The 26,215-nt window shown below is 34.9% G+C and overlaps 1 protein-coding gene across 1 annotated transcript; it reads right to left on the minus strand.

Annotated features, from left to right (window-relative positions):
* Positions 1 to 221: 221 nt before the first annotated feature.
* GDI2 (GDP dissociation inhibitor 2) lies at positions 222 to 26,193 on the minus strand. Its single transcript, XM_079107566.1, has 11 exons — positions 25,979 to 26,193; positions 18,722 to 18,829; positions 16,782 to 16,881; positions 14,000 to 14,134; positions 13,112 to 13,310; positions 12,725 to 12,856; positions 7,260 to 7,359; positions 3,028 to 3,199; positions 1,509 to 1,653; positions 1,229 to 1,283; positions 222 to 1,139 (listed from the first exon to the last, which is right to left on the minus strand). The coding sequence occupies exons 1-11, from the start codon at positions 26,021 to 26,023 to the stop codon at positions 993 to 995; spliced, it is 1,338 nt and encodes a 445-aa protein (XP_078963692.1). The 5' UTR covers positions 26,024 to 26,193; the 3' UTR covers positions 222 to 992.
* Between the last annotated feature and the right edge of the window lie 22 nt (positions 26,194 to 26,215).

Here is a 26,215-nt window from a genome sequence, read left to right on the forward strand (position 1 = left end):
CTGGTAAAATTACCAAAGAAGAATCTAGTCATTCTGTCAGAAATAAAATATGAGGTATATACTCACAGTAAAGCCAGAGGATGGGCTGTTCTGATGCATCCAGGTCAGAAGCTACACCATGTTCCCAGCTCCAGCATCACTCTTGGCTCTCCTGAAGGCAAGGCAGTAGCTGTGTTGTGGCCCTCACAATCAGGACACAAACAGACCAATACAGAGGGCAGTGGGTTCCAGAGTTTGGCTTTATTTTGCAGTACAGAAATCATTTGGAGCCATTTTGGGATAGACATCATTGAAGTAGAGGCTCTGTCAAATCAATACTGCATTGCAGCTTGGTCCATTTCAAGAAGCCACACCTGGGGTACAAAAGATGCTTCCACATTTTACCTGCTTTTTAATGAAAGGTTCCTTTCCCCTTCTCATCAATTTTATTATGTTAAAAAACCACATACTGGCTTCCTCCAAACGAATCCCTAAGTCTGGAGTTTGGTTAGAAGTTTATGCCCACATAAACCAAACTTTTGGCTATGGTATTTGGGCCCTGCCATAATACTTAACACAAAATGTAGTTATAGGGAATATTCAATTTAGAATCTCCTTAATGTCAAGATGGCACACAAATTGTATGAATCCAGCTCTTGAGCAGCAGAAGCACACAACTGCGAAATCTACCCTGATTAAAAGATACAAATACTGTATCAAGTTCTCTGTATTGATATCACAATGTTTAAAACTGCTCCTTCACTAGAAAAAAAGCCAGTTCAGTTAAATTGAACAGAATGTGGTAACTGGCCAATTCTGAATAGCCACTCCATGAAAACAAGTTAATACATGATATTAGAAAGATGAAGGGGAAGAGTATTTACTGATACAATGCTCTTCAATCTCTCCATTTTTTGATTACAAAAGCAGGCCTTACAATTTTGATTTCATACAATATGCATTATTTGTCAAATATTAAATTTGTCCTAATTAGATTTTAATGTGTACTGCTGTTAGTCTTCCCCATAGATGTCATTTTTCTTGCGCTTCATTTCCTCAAAATCAAACTCAGATCCTGTCATCCTCTTATAGATGTCTTTAATGTCATCACAGGTCGTCTCAAAGTGAGTTGTGGCATCATATGTGCGGGAAATAAAGATCTGGAAATAAAAATTACAAATATTTAAAAGTATTTACAAGATGTTTCCTAATAAAACCTAACATATCCTTTACAGATCTCCACACTTACCTGGCTCTCTTTTCCCAAGTCTTTTGGTACAAGGAGGTCACTGATGCTAACAAATCTGAAGGGGAAAAATAAATTGGCAAGTTAGTTGGTCCCACACCAAGTCACTGCTTTGCCTGAATTTTTAAGCCCAGAGGGGAAGACTGGTAGAGATGAAGCACTTCAAGACTGCCCACACAGCAGCCATCGTTGGCCGGTGGTCAGCCGGTGGTGTTCTCCTGCTCACCTCACCACAGAACCAAAATAAAGCCTCAGTTTGGATGTTAGCTGACACAGCACTCACTTTTGTTCAATTGGTTCCAAGAGTTCCAAAGCTGGTCTGATTTCTTTTTCAGGTTCCTTGGTTTCCACAGTTGTACTAACAATGGCAATGTACTTTCCTTGCGCTGCCACATTGTGTGCAGAGGAGATCATGCAAACGTAGATATCTAGAAATAATAACAACAGTTCGAGGCCTGAAGTGTATAAACCTGGGACAAGGGTGCCCTCAGGCTTTACTATATTTCATTGAGTTACTGCTCCTACAAGCTTAAGCTCTATGTGAAAGCAAACTGGGTAGTGGTAAATATGCAAATATTTAATAACCTGAACTTTCTTTAACCTATTAGAGATTAAGGATTGATGTGACTATGAACTGCTAAACTTGGAAATAAAATTCCTTTCCAGCTCTGTCATAGCACCATATTATCTTCTATTTTCTGCTCTATACCCTGCACATTTGGAAACATTCTGAATAGCTAAGAAAGGATTTATTAAATATTGGTTTCCTCCTTTTATTAGTTAAAAATTGTAGGTCAGCATAAATTACTTTTAAGTTGGCAATAATAATTTCTGACATCTGACTTGATCGGTATACCAGTATTCTATATTCTCAAGTAGAAAATTATTGGGCTCCTTTTATGTACATTTTCAGAAACCCAGGGACTGTTTGGGAACAATAAGATTAAGTCCCTTTGTTCTACTGATAATGTTCTGCAACGTGATTTCTCCCCACTACTGGAGGTTGAACCCAGGGGTGCTTAACCACTGAGACATATCCCTAGCCATTTTTGTTTTGGGTTTTTTGTTGTTTTGTTGTTGTTGTTGTTGTTGTTTTGAGACAGGGTCTCACTAAATTGTTTAGGGCCTCACTAAATTACTGAGGCTGGCCTTGAATTTGCAATCTTCAAATCTAAGCCTCCCAGTCACTGGGATTACAGGTATGCACCACCCACCACACCTGGTTGCAATGTGATTTCTTAAAGTGGAAAAAAAAAATCATAATACAGCTATCTCTTAACTGTTTAAAAGCTTATAACCCCTTATAAATTGAATTTTAGATACATAGGATGTAGGGCTTCTAATTGAAAGAAAGATGGGAAACACCTAACAGTTGAAAACAACTGGTTAAAAGCAAACAAATTAAGAACTCTAATTTCAAAGCCATGAACACTTTGCTAAAATGAAATATAAGAATTAAGTTCACAAATGATGACACAGCAGTAACTATGTCATCAATTCAAAACTGTAATGGATTCAATTGAACTTATCAGCATAAACCTCCATAGTCACTCATGTTAGAGCCAGGAGATTGTGAGAATTCACCTATTCCATTTATTCATCCTAGAGGAAGAAACTGTGAGGTCAGAAGTGATGGATACAGGTCCAAGGCAGGGCTTCTAGTTTATTTCAACACATGCTGCAGGATCCTCAGAAGCTGAAAGGATCACATTATGTTTCCTATATGTAAACTAACCACACATAAAGTTAGGAATTTAGGATGAAATAAAGCAATCCAATATCTGCATGTCTTCAAAACTCACCAGACTTTCGATTGACTTGGTTCTGTGGAATAATGATCTGACAGGAGTTGGCATCATTGGTGTTCTTGATGGGGTGGCTGAGGATGCATATAACTCTGATCACCTGGCCCACTTTTTCTACCCGATCTTTTACATAGCTGGGGTCACAGATGAGCTGCTTACAGCGAGCAATCTATAAGAAGACATTTTAAAAGATCTTATAAAGACATAAGCACATGGGAAATCCATGTTCATGGATTAGAAGACTTAATGTTGTTGCAGTAACTAAAATTCATGTTGAATCATAAGGATTGAATTAATAGCCAAAACAATCTTGAAAAAGATCAAGCTGAGAATGACTAAAAAGCTAGGTAGTCAACACAGTGGTACTAGCATGAAGACTGACAAAGGTAACTGGGATTAAAATAAGAGCTCAGAAATAAACCCTCACATTTACAGTCAAATGATTTTTGACAAAGATGCCATGGCCAATCTGTACAAATACGACAATCTTCTCAAGAAAGAGTTCAGACAAAAGAATGAAGTAGAACCCTTACCTAACACCATACACACAAAATAAAATAGATCAATGATATAAAATTATGAAAGCTCCTGGAATAAAATGTAGGATAAAAGCTTCATGATATTAAATTTGGTAGTAATTTCTTACACACCAAAAACACAGGAAATAGACAATCTTCATGAAAAAATTTTAATTTTTGTACCAAGAAGAAACACTATCAACAGCGTAAAAGGGCAGTCCACAGAATGGGAGAAAATATACATGGATACATCTAAGGGATTGAAAGAACAATTAAAAAAAAAAAAACCTGACATGATTCGAAAATAAGCAAAGGATTTGAAAAGGTATTTCTCCAAAGAAAACAAATGGCTTATTAATAAATGTGAAAAGACAATGAGATACCACCTCCTATTAGAATGGCTACTATCAAAACAGGGATGTGTTGGCAGGGATGTGGAGAAACTGCACCCCTGAAGGGAATGTAAAATGGTACTACAACCATCAAAAACAGTATGGCTGTTTCCCAAAAAAATTAAAAGCAGAATTATTATATGATCAATTTAAATTTAAATTCAAAAGAAGTGAAAAGCAATGTCTTGAAGAGAAATTTATTTGTACGCCAATGTTCATAACAGCATTAATTGAAATAGCTAAAATGTTGAAACAACCCGAGTGTCCACTGATAAGCAAAATGGGGTTTACACACACAGTGGAATATTATTCATCCTTAATAAGGAATGAGATTCTGACATATGCTACAACTTAGGTCAACTTTAAAGATACTGGTGCTAAATGTAAAACTATTCACAAAAAAATGAATACTGTTTATGTGAGATATTTAAAAGTAGTCGAAATCACAGAGAAGGAATGGTGGTTTCCAGGGACTGGGACAAAAGGAATGGAGAGTTACTGTTTAATGGGTACAGAGTTTCAATTTTATAAGATGAAAAGATGCTTAGTGGTTATGGCTATAAAATATTATGAATGTGTTTAAAACTACAGAACTGTACACTTAAAATGGCAAGGATGGTAACTTTCATGTTTTGTGTACTTCAAATCACATTTTTTCAACTGGGGGGGGGTGGTTTATAGTGTTTAATACGGTATCCTGAGCTGAAGATGTAACTCAGTGGTATGGCGCTTTTTTAACACATGTAAGGCCTTGAGTTTGAACTCTAGCTCCACAAAAAACAAAAAATAATATATTAATTTTCCCTTGAACAGAATTTCTTATATTTGTGAACTATAGATAACTAGTAAAACAAGCTTTTCCCACAGTTCATATAAATTTTCCTTGGACAGGTGCATAGTATTCAGAAGTATACATTTTAGAATAGGGCAGATCAGAATTCCAATTCTGGCTCTACCTGTCCTTAAGGGATTGCTATTAGGACTAAATTATATGGTGTATATAAGGGTTGTCATATGTGCATGTCCTGGCAAAGAAAAAATAAATGAATATATAAGACTAGCATTATAAACAGACCAAAATCATCATCTTAAGACTGCTTTTTAAGTAAAACTTTAGCTCCAAGATTAATGTATTATGCCCGTGTCTTTCTCATGGCAAAGCCCTAAAGTTTCCTAAGAAAGGCAGCTTTCTGCTGTGTGCAGCAGAGTGAAATGAAAGAAAAACCTGCAAGAGAAGGAAAGAACTTAATCAGATTAAAACATGTATCCTTAACTCCCAAACAACTATTGTGCTGAAAGCACAGGTAGATATATGACAGATCTCAAATAACAGAAGTTCAGAAGTTCAGGTGACCAACTAGTAAAAGGAGATTATTTGGCATTTAGGCCAGGAGATACCATCAGGAACAGCAAAATAATTTTAAAACTTTTTGAGTTTGTTTTTGTGAATGGCTTGATTTGTAAGGACTGATATTTCACAACTTTTTCCCTTAAAGGTCTTCCAAAAAAATAGAAAACATCTACCTTACATGGCCAGTGAACCCCTTTATAAATGTATTATACACAGTGAGATCTTGGTGATGATATCTGCCCTACCTTGAAACATTTGACCATTTTATCATTTTAGGAATTAAGTAATAAAAGAATGGCAGAACCAACTGTCAGAAGGTCAAAGCACCAGTAAAATGTCATCCTTCAGTTCTTATATATATTCCATCTTCTTACAAGAACATATATAAGACTAGAGACTACCAAGGTTATTTTGTTGTCACCTGTGGCTTTCAATAAACAGAGCATTCAGAGTTTTTCATTTTCTGCCTATTAACGGGCCAAAAGAAAGAAATTAACAGGATTAGAAAACAGCAGAATTAGAGAGGACCACAATGCTAATGGTGAAATGATCAGACAAGTGACTCTCAGATTATGGCTCTTCAAGTGACAATATCATAGATAAATTTTCCCAAACTCAAGAACTGAAGAGTGAACAATGTAACTCTACAGACAAAAGAAGGTATAGGATCCTCACAAAGTCAATCATTTGACAGGAAAGACCAAGAATCGGGAACCACCCTGTTTTGCCAAAAGGACGTAAGTCAGTATTGTTATATCTTTTAAGAGTGTAAGACGTCTTTCAGATCTTACTCGCTCTAAAGGGTTTGTTTAAATTTTCTATGTTTATAATTTCTAATAGTCTTTTACTATCCTTTATTGTTCATAATCTATTCATAAAACAAGGTTAAATACTAAAAAAAGTGGTCTAAGAGTGAGGTCCTTTGGATATGATTGGTGCTATTTTTGCTGATACATCTAACAAGTGGTCATCAATAAAATACTTTAATGAACATTTCAAACAATCTGATTTCTTTCTTTAATGGATTTGTAGTTCTTCATTTAAAGTAGGTAAGCCAGTTGTACTGACAATCAAGATAAAAGGAGATTATAAGAGCCGGCGGCAGTGGTGCACACCTGTAATCCCAGCAGTTTGGGAGGCTGAGGCAGGAGGATAAAGAATTTAAAGCCAGCCTCATCAATGGTGAGGCTAAGCAACTCAGTGAGACCCTGTCTCTAAATAAAATACAAAAAAAAAAAAAAAAAAATAGGGCTGGGGGTGTCGCTCAGTGGTCAAGTGCCCCTGAGTTCAATCCCCGGTACCTTCCCCTCTACCCCCCAAAAAAAGATTATAAAGAAGTAGCCTGGAAAATATAAAAACTATGAAGAGTCAATATCTCAGGAGATAGAAGGTACAAAGATGATTATATATCTCTAAAACACTTGGGCCTAGAAACCTGGTTCCTATTCCGCCACAACCATTCAGTCATCTGCCATTTTATTCAGTTACTGTTGGCAGACCAAGAGTATCATGATCTGCGAGAGCTTTTAAGAAAAGGCAGAGCCCCCTCAACCTTCTGAACTAGAATATGCATTATAACCACTTACCAGTGATTTATCTACAATGCAGATTTATGGAACTACTCATAACTCCACCTGTGAGGACTGCCAGCTCCACAATGTGTGGACAGGTGCCAATTCACACCATTTACATAGGGCATACTCACCTGTAAATATGTAGTATTATCATCCATAATACTGGACATTTTGGTCTTCAGCAACAACTGACACAATGGAAAGGATAAATTTGTTTTTAAAATAAGAAAAAGCAACTATATTAGTCCTTAGTTGTGATGAATACTACCTTTCATGAAGAAATCTCATGTAGTCTGAAATCTAGCATCAATGGCCATAGTAAAATAAGTACTTAGTAGATAATACATTTTCTTCACAAGAACACAGTATTTTTAAAATTGTACAAGTTACTCACCTCTCCTTCAGACTTTACACCAACCACTTTTCCATTTTGCACAATGATTTCTTCAATTGGTTTATTCAACATGTAGGTACCTCCATAAATAGCACTCAGCCTAAAAAGTTTTTAAAATCTCAATTATAATAAATGTTTTAATTGCTAAAGTCTCCCTCCTTAGCTCTATATGAATTATAGGCAATATATTTGCTAAATTACCATCTAAAAGGATATTAGCTTAATTCATTAAAGTATAAATTATAGAATAAAAAACACAAATTTGTCATACAGTTGAATACTGAGAGAGAAAAAAGACACTGACCAGCAACAGGAATAGCTTATATTCATTGGTCTTATCCTCCTGCATATAAATATAACTTGGGACTTAAAAACTAAACACTGTCAGGGGCTGAGGTTGTGGCTCAGTGGTAGAGTACTCGCCTTACATGCATGAGGCCCTGGGTTTGATCCTCAGCACCACATAAAAATAAAATAAAGGTATTGTGTCCACCTACAACTAAATTTATGTATATCATTATCAGAAGGCACTGAACATTATCAGAAGGCACTAGAGAGTGCCTAAAGTAGTCAGAAAATGACAAGAATCAATTGGCTGAGCTCTTGGGTGGTTTACACTGCTTTCCCTAAGGGAACTACTTCTCTAGTCCTTTAACTTGGAGCAGACAACAGAAACAGGAAGCCTACAGCCTTACTGATTTGAGGTACTGTAAGCATTTGAAGCATCACATGAGATCATTGGGGGGCTGGGGCTGTAGTTCAGTGACACAGCACTTGGCTAGCATGTATGAGGCACTGGGTTCAATCCTTAGCATCACATAAAAAATAAAAAAAAAAAAAAATAAAGGCATTCTGTCCATCTACAACTATAAAAAAATTTTTTTTTAATCATTGGGGAAACCTTACAAAAGGAAGAGCCATAAAGGAACCCCCCCCCAAAAAAAAAAAAAAATCTGTGATAAAAATCTCTTCAAATCTTAACTAAAAAAGTATTTTCCTTCTGTTCCTCCCACCCACCACGTACCGGGATCAAACAGGGCTTCATGTATGCCAGGCAAGTGCCCTGCCACTGAACTACACCTCCAGCCCTTCTGTTCATCCCTTTAAACTTCTTAATGCAAAAAAATCAACATTGTACTATGGGGCTTATAAAGTGTGAGAAATGTAAAATATAAACAATAGCAAAAAGGAAAATGGTAAATAAAATGATAGTGTTGTGAAGTTTTTATATTTATGTAAAATGGTACAATATTAAGTCTAAATATAAACTGTGATAAGATTATAATTTGTAGGGTAAGCAATGAAACAAAAAGGTAAAGATTAAAACCTATCAGAAGAATCAAGATGAAATACTAGAAAATAATCCAAAAACAGGAGCAGTAAACAGTGGGGACTATATGGATTATTATATTAAACCATAAACTATAATGGTTCGTTATATTAAATGTAAATGGACTAAATACTCCAATTAAAAAGCCAAGATTGTGGAGCTGGGGAGATAGCTCAGTCAGTAGAGTGACTGCCTTGTAAGCACAAGGCCCTGGGTTCGATCCCCAGCACCCAAAAAAAAAAAAAAAAGCTAACATTGTCACAATGGACTAAAATAAATAAATTATTCAACTATATGCTGACGCTGTCTTCAAGAACAGCGTTGCTGGGGATACAAGATGTATCTAGCTCCGTGGTAGACTGCTTGCCTAGCATGACCAAGGTCCTGGGATCAACCAGCACCACACACACACACAAAAGAAGAAAACTGATAGAACTAGAAAAAGAACATACCTTTGAATCTTTCTACAATTTTTCTCTTTTAGGTACACCAAGGAATTCACACAGAGGCACTTTAACATTGAGTTATATATCCCCAGCCCTGTATATTTTTTATTTAGAGACAGGGTCTCAACTATGTTGCTTAGAGCCTCACTAAAGCTGGTGAGGTTGGCTTTGACCTTGCAGTCGCCCTGCCTCAGCTTCACAAGTTGCTGGGATTACAGTGTGCACCACCACGCCTGGCTACCAGTTCTCTTTATAGAATACTCCACCCAACAAATGTAAAATATACTTTTTTTTTTCCTGAGCATATTCACTAAGATTGTATATTCAACCATAAAATATGCCTTAATTTCAAAGACATTAATATTGTTTGTTCCCTGAACATAATGAAATTAGACACTAATAACAAAAATATTTAGAGAGATTCTCCAAATGTTTAGAAGTAATTATTCTTCCAAATAACTCTAATTTTTTGGGGGGGTGGAGGGGGCAAAAGAAATACAGTGGTACCATGGTGGATAGCAGATTTAGAGGGAAATTAAACTTTTAACTTGTATCACATGTGAAAAGTATAAAATCAAACATGTTTCAACTATAAAAAGTCAAAAAAAGGGAAGAAATTAAGAAAAAGCAATTGATAAAGATAGGAAACTATAGAGAAAATTAATGAAGCTAGAATATTGGTACTTTGTAAAAGATAAATGATATTAAATCCTAGAAGAAAATATAAATCACCAATCACCAGAATGAAGGAGCATCACTAATGATCTTATGTACGATAAAAAGATAATAACACTAAGCACAACTTTTTACCAATAAATTCAAAAACTTACTTGAAATAGTCAAATTCTTTGAAAACCACAAAACTACAATAAGAACTAGTGTATTTGAATAGGCTAATTTCTATTAAAAGAAAATTAACAATCAAAAGCCTTGCTCCAAAGAAAGTTCCAGGTTCAGATGGCTTCACTGATCAAGTCTATGAAACTTTAAGAAAAATCAATAGCAATCTTCACAAACTTTCAGAAAAGGAAGGAGAAAACTCTTCCAAACATTTTATGGACTACCAAACCTTGATACAAATAGGGACATTAAAAGATTTATAAACCAATATCATTAACAAACACACAACTCAATGTATCTGTTATTTGCATTAGTTGTATATGCACAGTCAGTCAGCAAATTAAGTTCAACAATAAACAAGCAAATGCATCATGAATAAGGAGCTCGTCCTGGGAATGCAAGGTTTTTTAACATTAAAAAATAAATCTGTAATTCATTATATTAACATACAGAAGAAAAGCTGCATGATTAACTCAATGTCAATACCCATTCATAATAAAAACTCATAGTAAACTATGAATAGAGAGGAATTTAATCTGATAAAACCATCTATCAAAACTACAGAAAACATATTTAATAGTATAATATTTAAGACATTCTCCCTAACTCAGGGAACAAAGTAAGAATGTCCATTCTTACCACCTTAACATTGTTCTTGAAGTCCCAGCCAGTGCAATAAAGGTAAGAGATATGGGGGACATGTAAAGATTGTTAACCTCTATATTCCCACATGACACGACCATGTATGTGAGAATTTTAAGAAACCCATAAAACTAGTTGAATAAGTGAATTACTTTAATGAGCAGGTCACGAGACACAAATATACAAAAATGAATTTTATTTCTATATATTAGGAGCAAATAACTTTAAAATGAATAGGAAAACTCACTATTATGATGATGAAAATTTTCCTCAAATTAATCTATATATTTAACTCAGTTCAATCAAACTCCCAGCAAGTATCTGTCCTGGAAAGAGACAGCCTGATTCTAAAATGTACATAGAAATGCAAAGGACCTAAATAGCCAAAACAAATTCTGAAAAAGAACACAGCTGGAGGACTTACATTACCTGACTTTAAAACTTACTACAAAACTATAGCAATCAAGACAGTGTGGTAATGATATAAGGAAAAAAAAAAAAAGAACACAAAATCACTGAAAGAAAACTGAATCCCAAAGCAGACCCACCTACATGGCCAAATTACTTCCCCATAAAGATACCAAGACCACCTGGAAAAGAAAGTCTTTTCAATAAATGCTACAAAAAAAAACTAAATACAGGTATAGGGGAAAAAAAATGAACCTCAAGCCCTACCTCATTCAACAAACCAGTATTATTTCAAGATTAATGACAGATTAAAATGCAAAAATTAAACTTCTGGAAAAAGACATGAGTATCTTTGTGCCCTCAGGGTAAGCAAAGATTTCTTAGGACAGAAAAGGCATCAAACATAAAAAGATAATTTTGATATACAGTACTTTATCAAAATGTAAAAATTACAAAAGACAAGCCAGAGACTGAGAAAATATCTATAATATATATCTGACAAAAGACTTGGCACCACAATACATCAAGATATACAAATCTTGGGCTGGGGCTGTAGCTCAGTGGTAGAACACTTGCCTTGAACGTGCGAGGCACTGGGTTCAATCCTCAGCACACATAAAAATAATAAATAAAGATATTAAAAAAAAAAAAAGAACTACAAATAAAAAATAAAAAAAACCAAGTTAAAAATCTGCAAAAGATTTGAACAGTCACAGCATAAAATTATAAAAATAGTCAGTAAGTGCATGAAAAACTAGTTAATTTTAGTTCACAAGAAATGCAAAATAAAACCATTTCATATGGCATTCTACTCATTGGGTGATTAAAATTTTTAAAAATGACAGGGCTGGGGATGTAGCTCAGTGGTAGAGCGCTTGCCTAGCATACCTGAGGCTCTCAGTTCAATGCCCAGTGCAGCCAAAAAGTAAAGAATAAAGCTGACAACACTAAATATTGATAAGGATGGGGAGCAACCAGAACTCTCATATTGCTGAATGCATACAAGTTGTACAACTACTATGGAAAACTGGCAGCTTCTTATGAAATTAAACATATACTTGTCACATCAGCCAGCAAATCTAATTGTACACAAAAATTTAAGAATGGCTTTAAGAAAAGCCCCAGGGGGCTAGGGATATAGCTCAGTTGGTAGAGTGCTTGCCTCACACACATAAGGCCCTGGATTCTAATCCCCAGCACCACAAAAAAAAAAAAAAGGAAAAGAAAAGAAAAGCCCCAGAGTGAAATTCTAGATGTCTATCAATAGGAGAATGGTACATTCATATACAAAAAGAATGAATTATCAGCATTAACATGGATAAATGTCAAAAATTTTGTTAAGCATAAGCAAAGAACACAAATGCATGCACACTGTATCATTCCATCAATAAGAACTTCAACAACAGGCAAAATAAGCTGGTGGTAGAAATCACAAATGTAATGCAGGAGAAAGGGGATGTATTGTTTACAAAACCAGGAAATTTTCTGGGCTAGGGAAAATATTTTATATTTTGACTGGGGCTGTGGTTACACAGGGTCAGTACATTTGTCAAACTTTTTTTTAAACCAAAGATGTTTCATTGTGCATAAATTTTACATTACTAAAAATAAAAGAATGGGGGATAAGTTTCATCGGAAGAGCACTTGCAAACATGTTACTCTCAACACCATGAAAAAAAAAAAAAGGAAAAATACATGAACACCTTGTCTCATTGCTAAAACCAAAGCTCATGTGCCTGTGTGAGATAAAATTCAGAATCAGTGAGATGTTAGCTAATCAGTTAAAAATGGGCTCTTACCTTGCAAATCCTTGTGGCAACTCTCCAAGGCCATAGAGTGGATAAAGGTATGGGCTTTTGCCATATCTTGCCAAAGACTCACTGTAAAGTTTAATTCTATTAATGGTTTCACAACATGGTTGATCTAAATAGCTGGAAAAGAAATGAATATTAGAAGAGGGTTTTAATTTTCTTTCTTAGTTGTTCAATTTCAAAATCTTTTATTGAAGAGATTTCAATTCACTACCTTCTGACTTCATTTAAAAGGTTCCAACACTAAACAACTAGAACTTCTTCTTTTACAGTATAACACAGCTCTATGTTTTGTTAGAATTTCCAATTTGGAGAACCTGGAAATTTAGTCAGCATTCCAAGAAAATTACAAATCTTAAAAACCAAAACACTTACTCATCAGTTCTGTAAAGTGCAAGAGCATGACCAGTAAAATCTATAACATCTTGGCCCAAATCAAATTTCTTATACACATCTCGCATCGTGGTCTTCTTAGGATCGATACCCTCAAAAGTTCTAGGATCTTTTTCATCAAAGTTGGCAACATACACTAGGAATTTTCTGAAGCGACGCTTTTCAAACAGTCCCATTAAACCTAAAAAAGAATTTTTCAAAAAACATACACTCACACTAGGACACTAAGGGATTAAAAAAAGTGTAAGAGGAAAATTTAAACATGATCGTCATTAACTTAGGCCCCTAAGGCAAAATGTAAATTAAGATATGAGAAATTTGGATAACAGCACCTCCAGCTTCACACTTTAAAATATAATCCACAAAATTAATACAGGTTAGAAAGTCTTTAAGTTTACCCCCAGTAACAAGTAATTACAGTCAATAATTAAATATAAGTTAAATTATGTCTCTTATTAGATACAAAGAAAATAAATAAGTCTTTGAAAAAAATCTTATCTACAAAGGGATCAATATCACTGTGGATGTTGACTGCCCTATTGGTTACTTAGTTTAGAGAAATACTAGATAATCCATTCCCTGCTTTTTACACTAAAAGGTGGACAGACACTATAAACTACCACCTTGTAGACCCTCAGCTCTTCCTACTAGCAACATGCAGTTACTAGAAAGACAATGAAAAAGAAACTTCTCCTCTTCCTAATTGTACAGAATGTTTAAGTTCACTAATGTAATCTCCACTGCCTAGAACAGTATCTAGCACATGATGGACATTCAATAAATATTTGTTGACTGGATAGATGGATTTCTGAGATTCCTTTCTACTATAAAAATCTAATTATCCTGAGAAGATAAAACGAAACTACTTACTAGATGCCAGGGCTTCTGCTTCGGTGGAAGGAACCTTGTAGATTTTTCCTCCCTTATAAACAAAGCTCCCTTCAGTCACTTTGAAATCCAGATATCGAGTGACCTCTGTATAAAGCAGCATCTTAACCAGCTGACCTAAAAAAGTCACAGAATTCAAACTTCAGATTTAACTTGCTGGGGTTGTGGCTCAGTGATAGAGCGCATGCCTAATCAAGCATAACACACTGGGTTCAAGTCTCAGTATCACATATAAACCAATAAATAAATAAAAGTCCAACAACAACTAAAAAATTTTAAATTAACAGAAATAAATGCACATTTACTAATACTAATGGCTTCCCAATTTCTTCCTAGTATTGTCCAATAGCTCCTACAGAACAAATCTGCAAAGCCATATTTTAAATGGTAAACCAGGATGCATACCTACTGCAGATATAGAAGTTTCTAATGTTATGACTTCAACATTAATAATTTTTATAACTTGCCAAAGATACGAAATATTAGAGGTATGAGATTTAGAACTGCAGTATTACTGTAAATGGATTTAGGCTGCTTTACAGTTTCTATCATATTTCAAAGAAACAACTCCCAAAATATTTCAGTTTCCAAGTCAATTTATATTTATTAAAGTGAACATCAACACCATGCATAGAAAAAGCCAGGCATACAAGTAAAAGTACTACCTGCCTATAAGCCCAAACATTCTTATGTAACAAAAACAGCAAGCCTGTGAAACCAAAATTATTTTAAAGCTGCTTTGAAGATACACATACTAAAGTTGTCAAACATAAAAAACTATTTTTTCTTTTTTAAGAACAAGAAAGTAAGTAATGAGAGACTTATGCAACCAGATATTAAAGTACAATTATAACTGTACAGATAATACTGTATAATTATATTAACTGGTCACCAAATTAGGGGAAAATAATATGTAGACACCATGTGTAAGAATGTAATCTGTTAAGAAATTAATGCTTGATAAAATTTCAAATCAACATAGAAAAAAGAATGAATGGTATTGAAGGACAAGTGGTTGGCCGTCCTGAATAATAAACTTCAATCTCTACCGTCTGTGTGTGTGTTTGTGTATGTGCATGTATTCCCAGAGACTCAACCCAGGGCCTCAATGCATGCTGGGCAATACTCTACCACTGAGCTACATACCCATTCAGTCTCTACTTTTCAACCAACAGGAAAACAAAGCACATAAATTTCATAATAAATATGAATCTACTTATATGGTAAAATGACAAAAAAAATGAAACTGTAAAATCATTCAAACAACCATTAGCATTCTAATAAGCTTGAGGCGAGGTGGAAAGAAAATTTCTAAGCATAACCCACCCCCTCCCAAATAAAAAACAATGAAAGGAAAAAAGATCAATATGACATGAAAAAAGCCTTTGGTACAGAAAAAAAATTTAATTAATTATAAGGCAAATTACATATCTTTAAAAGGGTAATCTTAATTATAAAGAGCTCTTTCACATCAATAAGGAAAAACAGAAAAACCTCAATGGGAAAATGTACTAACACAAGGCTGGCCAATTTACTAAATAGGAAAGTCAATCAATATCTAACCATTCTCTAAAAAATAGACATTTTAAAAGTACAGATTTTGCCTCTTAATGACACAATGGCAATCAAAACAAATAATATCAAGGGTTGAGAAAGATTCTGGAAATGGAGCTGGGGGGATACTGGGAAATGGATAGGATAATATCAATGGTGAAAAGAAAATGTGGCAATAAAAACAAAAAGACTTTTTAAAAAGATTGTTGTCTTTGTCCCCATAATACAATTCAACAAGTATACAAAAGGGTTTCACACATACACACATTCATAATACATTGGCTAAAATAAACAATATGTTAATTGGGATCAAAAACACTGTCATGCACCAGAATATTAACCATGATTAAATCTAGATAGTGAGATTATAATTATGTAAATTTGCTTTTCTTTCTTTCTACTTAACTGCTCCCTAGTTTTAATAATATTATTTAATAAAACTTTGTTTTAGAGTTTAGCTAAATTCTAAAACAAACTCTAAAACAAAAAGAATTTAGCTAAACTAAATTTTAAATTTTAGAGAAAATTCAAATAAGGTCTCTTTCTATTAAAATGAACTATGTAATAAAAACTAAAAAAAAAAAAAAAAAAGAAAAAAAAAAGAGGAAAGGGTAGCATAGACTTTATTCATAGAACATAGACCTTGATAACCAAGAATTTAGTTTTCCAGTGTCATCAAGTGCTAATAACACTGCAATTTAAAAGGATATCTCATGCCTCTAAAAAGAGAGAAAATATGAACAAAAATAATTTTAAAAGCCTACACAAGAAAAACTTTTAAGATGTTTCATTTTTAAAGGGCCAGTTATCTAAAACTGTCACCAAAACATAGAGAGGGAAATCTGTTACAAATGTTTACAATTCTGGTATGGACTACACCACATCCTAATAAGTACCAATGTTTAGAGCTATGTCAAATGTTTACGATTTTTCACAAAACTTATGTTCACAAAATGCTTGCAAAATTTGGTATATTGTGCTACATCATATCTTTGTTTCTCTAGAGCTATTTACTAATAAGTCACACCCACTTCGCTCCATTCTTAACTTACTGACTCCAGACACCTCTAATGGACCATATCACTAACCATACTATTGCCATTCAACAAAATCCAGTTCGTCACACCCACAATATTCTCTCTTCAAGAGATAATTTCTACCTCCAAATCAGATCCAGTGTACTTTCATAAATTAAGTCAGAATTCTTTACCATTAGCCATAAGAAACTTGGGAATTAAGTCAACATTCCAGTCTCTTCCTCTCCCCATTGATGCTGGTGGTGGTCCTGGTAATTTAAATCTTTTGTATAACTAAAAGCAAAACAAAATGTAACAAAATTTAATTTTCCATTATACAAGTATTCGTGATGAAGTGGCTTTGGTACAATAAGGAAATACTACTACAAGAGGTAAGGAATGAGGGAATTTTATTTTTTACCAGATAAAAATTTTAGCAAGGTCCTAATATATATGTAAGTAAAATAGGTTAACCAACTTGTGAATACTAAAATAGAGTAAATATTGTATAAATTTTTAATTTGTTTTTCACTAGCAGGAAAACAAGAATACAAAACTGTCAGTGACACTCTAGTTCTTCAAGTACACCCCTTTATTTGTAGAAATCAAACTCATTCTTCCCCCATATAAAAAGCTAACAAAAGGTTTATGTAGCTCTTTAGTAGTCTTTTTGTTTTGTTTTTAAAACCACAATTAAGCATTGCATTTTTGTTGTTTCTTCTTATTCTCATCTTTGAAAGTCTTCGCACTTTTCTTTTGAGAGGATCACATTAGTTTGTAAGAAACTATTGATTACATCATACTGCATCACATTAGGGGGCATATAAATGTCGTTACCCCACCAATTTTGCTTCTTTAGTTACAAAGTTAAAAATAAATTTTGGATTCTCCAAACTAGAAAAGATAATTAAAATTAGTTCTAGTAAATAGCTTTTTAAGCTTCATCAAGGTATAATTGATATACAAAAAACTGCACATGCTTAATGTATACATCCTGACGAATTTGGAGACTAGTACACACCCATGATACTACCACCAAAAAGTATTAAAGATATCCATCTCTCCCCAAAACTTCTTTGTGTTGTTTTTGTTTCTGGGGGTTTTTGATTTTTGGTTTGGGGTGTTTAGTAGTAGGAAGAGCTAACTTATAATTCCTAAGTTGAGGAGCAGCTTTAATAAAAGGAAGCTTGCAGTTTAAAATTTGAGAATATTAACTCAATTTCATGAATCTTACTGATAAGGTAAAAACAATAAGTAAAGTTGGTAGATACGCAATAAAAATTCATGTCTCTGAATATATTCGCCATAAGAAAAAAATTTTAAAAAGAAAAAAAGGGAAAGAAAATGTGCTCAACTTATTAAAACTTATTAGCTAATAAATGTGCTGTGTGTGGAAGGAATGGTGACAGCACATCGCTCCAGACTATATACAAAGAAATTTCGTGGCCGTCACCTGAACTAAGAGGTCCAAGTTAATGGTGGATACATGTGGATGTTTAATAAGCCCCACACAGAGAAATAAATGAGTTTAGTAAGACACAGTGCTTCATGTGCAGCTGGGGAGGTAGCTCAGTTGTACAGTGCTTGCCTTGCATGTTCCAGGCCCTGACCCCAGCTCTGGAAGAAAAAATTTTTTTAATATGCTTCATGTGGCCATGTCCTAAAAAAGCAGGAAATAGGTTAATAAAGCAAAGGGAACTAAGCTTGGAATTGTAGAACACAGGTTCACAACCAATCCCTGAAATTTTAACCCTCCAGAGACTATTTTGTAACCCGAAAAATGGGGATAAAAATATGCCTTTGAGTGACTCAGAGAATAAATAACACCCACATGGAAAGCATTGGCATTGTGCTTGGTACGTTAGTCCCTCCATCCCCATCAATTTTCCTAGTCTACATTCTATTAACTTTGAAAGATAATAGACACTAGATGGCAACAAAAGGTCACAATTAAAATTTCTACAGTCCTAAACAAGAAGCTCCTAAAAAACTTATGGTGCTCCAGACTTTCTTTTTAGTAAATTAAAAAAAAAAAAAAAAAAAAAAATTAAAACCATCTCTAAGGAGTAAAATGAAGATTAACTAGTAAAACATTCAAAATATAAAAGGCATATTAATTTTTATTAACACTCACATCCTCCAGTGGTGTTATAGATGCACTTTCTCCTCCATAATATGGGTTTCTATCCATATGAAGAACCTTCTTTCCATTCACTGACATTATTCCAGACAGAATACATTCCTACAGGGAAAACATAAGTATCTTTAAAAGAAGGCAAGTCTCACAACATATTTAAAACTGATTCTTCTTTAAAAAAGAAAGTCTGTCATTAAGAATTCTCTTGTTAGAAAAAAAGAATTCTTAGTAACTAACATTTATATTCATGCAACATGACATATTCCATGAAGAAAGCCTTAAAATAACCAGAATTCAAAGGGTGGTCTTGGACCTCAATGGCTCCCAACATTAAAACTATTTTCACAGCTGGGCATGACGGCTCACACCTGTAATCCCAGCAGCTCAGGAGGCTGAAACAGAAAGATCTCAAGTTCAAAAAAGATCTCAAGTTCAAAGCCAGCCTCAGCAACACTAAGATGCAAAGCAACTCAGTAAGACCCTGTCTCTAAATAAAATACAAAATAGGGCTGGGGATATGGCTCAGTGGTTGAGTGTCCCTGAGTTCAATCCCCAGCACCCTGACCCTGCCACAAAAAACAAACAAACAAAAACAACTTTTCATAACAACACCAAGAACATTGAGTCACTTTTTAAAAACTAGGTTTGCATTAGCACTGATGATGCAAAATCAATGGTGAAGAAAACAAAGACAGAGGTTCTAAACAACTAGCAGTTATTATATTCACTAACAGGCACTTGCTTAAGAGGTATCTTTAATGAACTACAGAAATTAGTTTATTAAAATATATCTTTTATACATTCTTTTTATATTCTGTATAATAAAATGGGAAATATACAGTACTTATTGCTCAGGAAAAATCTTTTAAGTCACTGACTAGTAAGCTGAGCTACCAAATCACAGATCATCATTTTGATTTTAAAAACCAACTGACTAACAAACTATGATTAATCAGGTTTAGGTATCTGTCAGCACTTTCTCAAAAATAAAGGAAAATAACTAACACCATTTGTTGCAAACAACAAGAAGTTAAAATTGTGGGCACATACATCAGGTCCCTAATACTGACTTCTAAATGACTTTTCAGTGACAGTATTAACAAATATGATTTTTTTTTTATTGGAAAATGAGTGTGTCAACATTGGGGAAATCTGCATTACTCAGTAAGCTAGTTTCCAAATGACATAGGAAAAATGTTCTGAAATCATGCAGTGGAGAAAAGAGAGGAATATATAGTGTAAGCTCTATCAATGGATTTCAATGTATCAGAATATCAAACCATTGATGAGTTTTTGGGTTATTATTACAATTCAGTTTTTAAAAATTTGATGCTTGTGTTTTCATGTAAATAAAAGAATTTCAACAATAATCTATAAGCTTATTACTATATTCCTTTCTTGATCCAACTACATACACATTTGTATGTTCTGATTATTTTCATAAACTTCAGATAGACAATTATCACAACAAACTACACACAGTAGTTTTTATAAAGTCAGACATTAAAGAGATCTGCAAGAAGTGTAAGACAATAATGGTCTCCTCATAAATCTTAATTTTGAAAAAGTTACACTTAATAAAATTGTCATGCATGTTAACATGTAATGGGGTTTATTACTGTTATTTTAAGTGCATTAATTTTTTAAATTTCTGTTGCTTTCTAATATTGACAGAAACAACCCTTATATAAACAAGTTTTTTTTTTTAGGATTTTCAATCTTTAAGAGTGTAAACAGAAGCTAGACCAAAATATTTGAGAAATAGGGTCCTAAGGAAGAAGCCTCCAGGATAAAGGATAACCATTACTAAACTGACAACTGAATCGTCAGTGGTCATTCTGAAAAATGATAAAGCCTGGACAAATTCAGACAAATCAAACAAGATGAGAGCTGGCAGTGGGATCAAGAAGAAAGAATACACACAAAAAAGGAAAGATCAGTTAGTAAGTAGTAACACAGACATGGGGTATACATTCATTTGGAAACCTTATACCAGAATTTTGGAGATCAGTGATTTATTTTTGAAGACATAGGAAATTCCACATACATTTATAAATTTTAGTGTCTCTCAAGTTTGCCCAAAATACCCTAGACAGCAGAGAAGTACGATTTCATTCCCCTAATAATCTATTTGACTTTGAAACATTTATTCTTTAACATAAAAATTTCAATTTTCCTCTATGATGTATGTATTTGTTTGACATTTTTAAAATGATTTAAACAACTATCAGGTTTGATTTTAGTATACAAGTGTGCATAGTTTTTAATGATTCAAGAAACAAAACATGTTCTGAAAGTTCCTCATGCCCTGTTTCACTCATAACCACCACCACCTTCACTCTCATGCTACTAACAGCAATGATTTGTTGTTTTTGAACTCCATATAAATAAAATCATGTATTTATTTTGTTGATCTCACGTCTTTTATTCAACATTGTTTAAAGATTCATGTTTTGTGCAAGGTATAATTTGCTTATTCTCATTGCTACAAAGCAGGGATCCCTAAGGTACATAATCCACATTCAGCATGCTGACTACTTTTTTAAATAAAGTTTTACTGGTATATATCCATGCCCCATTTATGTATATATTGTCTACAGCTATATTCACACTCCCCCAGTTGCATAATTGTGGCAGAGATCATATGGCCTGAAAAACCAAAAATTTACTATTCTGTACCGTTTCAGAAGGAATACCTAATCTTGCAAGCAGAGAATATTAAAGTGTAGTACCTGATCTGGCATTTCCTAAATAGATTCTAAAACTTCTAAAACTTCAGGTTGCATCCATGACTCCAAGAGACTTGATCAACCTGGAGGGGCCCATCTGAGTCCATAGTTAGGATGGGGGAGATGGTGTTAAAATATAGTTTCTGACTCATGTACCTGAGTGGATCCTAAACTACTCCATTTTTAGCTAAATTCTCCAGCAATGCAGATGCAGTTGATGTATGGACCACACATTGAGTAACAAAGCTGCAGAAGTCTCCCCTGAAGGGATATACCACATTTTACTTAGTCCACACTTGGAAAGTATCCAGTTTTTGACTATTACAAACAATGCTCTATGAACACTCTCACATGGCTTTCAAGTATACATTTCTGTTAGCTAGCTAACAAGGACAGCAAACACTGCCAATCAGCTTTCCAAAATAGTTGCACAATTTACACTTTTGTCAGCAGTATATGAAACATGTCTTTGAAGTTTCAAATCCTTGCCCAAAACTTAATGTTGTCTTTAATTTTAGCCCATTCTTGTTAAGATGAATTTCCTGATAATTAATGAGGTTTAGTATTTTTTGTAGTTGACTAAGACTAGGGTATCTTCTTTTAATAAGTATCCATTCAAATTTTTTGCTCACTTTTAAAATGGGTTTCCTGTCATTTTCTTATTGCTTTATGAAAAGTTCTTTATATATTCTGGAGATATATTAAGTCCTTCATTCTTTACATGTAGCATAAAGATTTTCTTCCAATTTGTGGTGTGACTTTTCATTTTCTTAATGATATCTTGATAAACAGAACTGAAAGTATTTTATAACTACAAATCAGCCCTAACAGCATCTAAACAGTTAACTTGCTAAAAAAAAAAAAAAAAAGGTACTAACACATATAGTTCAATATAATATATGAAAGTACTTTAATCTCGAAACCAGGTTCTTTAAAAAAAAAAAAAACAGGAACACCAGTCATATTCCCAGTTAACAAAAGAAGTGGACTCCAGGGTTCAACTTTTGAAGAGAAAAATCACAGCAAATAACTCTGAGTGTTGCACAGCTTCCACATATAACTTTTCACACTCTACTGCCAAAAAGCATGACCCACTGGATCTAAAGAGAGCACTGAAGGCTAAGAACTAAAATAAAGGGCCCAAAAATTGAAAGATACAGAAAAATCAATGAGCTGACAGTAACTATCTTCAAAGCCATCACCTGGAACAAATACAACCAAAAGTTAACTGAAGCTAAAAAAAAAATATCTGCCAGTCCAATGATTCTTCTAAACTCATAATAAAAGATTGTCTCTACACTGCTAAAAGAATACAATATAGTACTATATAGACTCTGTCTCTAAATAAATAAACAAAAAAACAAACATGGTTGGGGTAGCTCAGTAGTTAAACATTCCTGGATTCCATTCCCAGTACCAAAGGAGAGACAGGGGGGGGGGGGGGGGGGGGGGGAGACTGAGACTCGAAGTTCCTAGGTCTTAATGGCTTCATAAGGTTATAGCTTAAGATAATAATTAATCCTTGTGATATAAAAATCTTAGTTATCAAATAAATTAATAATGTTCTTTAGTTTGTTAAAGAAGTTATGATATCATTTATAAAGGTTTTTATCTAAAAGCTATAGTTCTTTAAAGGAATAACTCACAATTCCTTATAAAATTCAAATATATAGAACACTCTTTTTTTCCCTCAGAATAAAGACTTTAATTTTTACCAAATCATTTCAGGTCTTCTTTATTAAAGTTACTATTAACATTTGTGAATTAACTGTAACTACTGGATGTCATCCAGATGGTGGGCTCATATTTTATGATTTTGTACCATTTGTATCATTGTACAACAGTCCTAAGACTCATTATAATGTATTTTTTAAATTTTTGAAATGTGTTACATTTTTTAAATTTAGGGCATGTTGTAGAGATCTATTGTTTGTAAAAACTAACAATAAATAAAACAAAATGGAAAAATTGTAGATTAATATGAGCTAATCAGACAACTGATACAAACAATGCCAACTAAAGCAATATACAAATCTCCAACAGTTCCTCATACTCCTTTAACGGTAAAAGTTCCTGACACGCAAAGTTCTAGGAACATCATGTAATATTTGGCATCTATACTTGATACCATATACCTTTATTAGGGTCTTAAGTATTAGGTACTAAATATTTATAAACCAAAAATTAAGGAAAGTAAATGGTATGTTCACTTCAGATACTCAAAATTAATTTTAATCTGAGGGTTTTAAACTTTGGTGACCTCCACATTGAACTGCCATCTAAGTCCTGGTATCACTAAAAATCAGAATCCCTCTATCATGACTACTCCTACCAATGATGGCAGCAATGTGATTGCCCTGAATTGATATAATTCTCAAAGAACATCTCACAAAATAATCTAGGAAGACTAACAGATTGAAGAGTTATCATAGCTAGCTATAAAACCACAGCAGAAATTGGTAAGTATGTATCCACCACTCAACAAAAAGTTCACACTCCAAATGCAAATTTAAATAAAGTGTATTATCTTAACTTGTTTGTTATCCTATAAGACTGTGTACCACCTTAGATACAAAGTGATGCTTCTGAACTAGGCAGGTGGAAACTTGCATGATGATGCATTTGTACTCACTGGTCTATGTTCACCTGACCTGAATCATGAGCAAATCTGAAAGACTAGCAATAATCATAGAAAAAAGAGGGGAATGAACTGGCTCCTAGAACTGCTGGCAGCAACACTACCCATCCGATTGGCCAAAATCCTCCACAAACAACTAAATTCAGCTTGAGATCCTAATTAGGCAGTTAAAAACAAAAACAAAAACAAAAAACCTGCAGTGTGTAGGCCTATTCATTCAGGCATCCAACATTTTCCCCAACTTAGCATCAAAAAAGAAATTCAACCAAATTCCCCACATTTAAATAACTAAATGACTTTCTGGACAAATAATCACATCTGTTTAGTACTATTTCCTAGACTGTCACAAGTCTATTTCTGAGCTTTTCAAATATAATAAAATATTCAGAAATGGATGTTCAGCAATCATCACAAGTCACTATAAACAGAAAGATAACCTTTTCCTTAAAAAAAAAAAAAAAAAAATCAGCCGAATAAAAGCGCAAAGGTTTTCTCTCATCTAGAGAAATCAAAAGTAGTTATTTCTGGGTGTTAGCTTTATAAAAATTAATCTGATTCTGAGAAAACGTATTTCAAAAAATTTTAAGTGGTGATTTATATTAAATGACTCAGGCATTCGCGATCGGACTATATGGAATTCACAAGATTTACAACAGTGTTCATCTACATTACATCAGTATTCACGATTTAGTAGCCCCATCAGAATTTCAAATTTCCCCAAAAAACTGATAGTCGAATGGTCCTCTCTACAAATTGAAGTCTTCTGCAAGAACAGTTCTCATTTTCTTAAAAAAGCAATAGGAAAGGTGCAAGATACAAAACCTGCCTGCATTATTTGCAGAATATTCTCTAAAGAACTCTAAGCAGACAGATGTATAGAAAAATAAATATACCATGGCATTAGATATGCCTTGCATTCGTATATTAGGAATTTATTCTCATGTTATTGATTTATCTCCTAACTCCCTGAAGGGAGCTAAGTAGTAGAAAGATCTTGGCCTCTAGCAATCCATCACGTTTCTTAAGAGAAAGCATTCAGAACAGATAGCGGAGGCAGGAAATAAACCAAACAAAAGGAAAAAATGGCAAAAGTCAGGTGCAAAGCATCTGACATCCAAGTTTTGAGAAAACTAACTGCCAACTCTACCGATGCTCAGTAAGTGGGTTGAGAGAGTACTTCAAAGGAAGCAACATGGCTTATCTGGAAGAGGAGGAATTTTAAAAAGAAAGAAAAACTAATCTCTGCATTTTCTCCAAAAACTTAGAGCAGTGCCTATTCAATGACTTGTCACGAAACCTCCCGGGCTTTGGCAGTCAAAGACACGAGTGGCAGCGGCTGCAGGCTAACTAGGAAAGGCCACTGCGAGCGGTTTACACCTCCCCCTCTGCCTAGTGCCTCTCCGCTTCCAATCGCGAGAGGTCACAGACCAAAAGGGAAGTGGAGGAGCAGCAGCACCCCCAGGGCAAGTGTTTTCCCCCCCTTTCCTCTCCATTTCTGCAGAAGGGTGAAGCTTCTTCTCACCTGCTTTTATTCGGCCGTTACTACCCGACTGACTACCTTCACAGACGCACCGCCTGGGTTTCCATTTCCTGGTGTTTCGCCGCAAACTTGGAGAATGCTCGCTTCCTTCAAATCCGTCCATTTCCACTAGCCACATCCCCCTCCCCGAAACCAAGGCAACGGCGAAAGGCAGCCCCCGAGGAGACTCACAGGCCGGCAGGTCTGGGACGCAGGGCCGTCGTGTGCCCGGGGGTGCGTCCAGCGCCACCCGGCCACCGGATGGCGGGGGAGTGGCGGCCAGGCCGGGAGACTGGGCGAGGGGAGGCCGCGCTGCCCCGGGGCCCGCAGAGCGCGGGCCGCCCCGCACCCCTCCGCCCGCAGCTCACCGTCAGGCCGGTGCCCAGCACGATCACGTCGTACTCCTCATTCATGGCGGGGCAGGGCGAGGACCGAGGATCCCAGGAGAGAGAAAGCGCAGAGGCTCTGCAGCCACCCCAAGGAGGCGGGAAGGTGCTTCGGCCGTTTCGGGCCGAGGGAAAGGGAAGAGCGTAGGAGAGGTAAAATGGAGCTGACGAGGAGGTGAGGCCGACCGCCACCTCAGACGGGAAGAGCGGAGCTGGGCA

Source organism: Sciurus vulgaris, assembly GCF_902686455.1.
Source record: "Sciurus vulgaris genome assembly, chromosome: 12".
Lineage (NCBI taxonomy): Eukaryota > Metazoa > Chordata > Mammalia > Rodentia > Sciuridae > Sciurus > Sciurus vulgaris.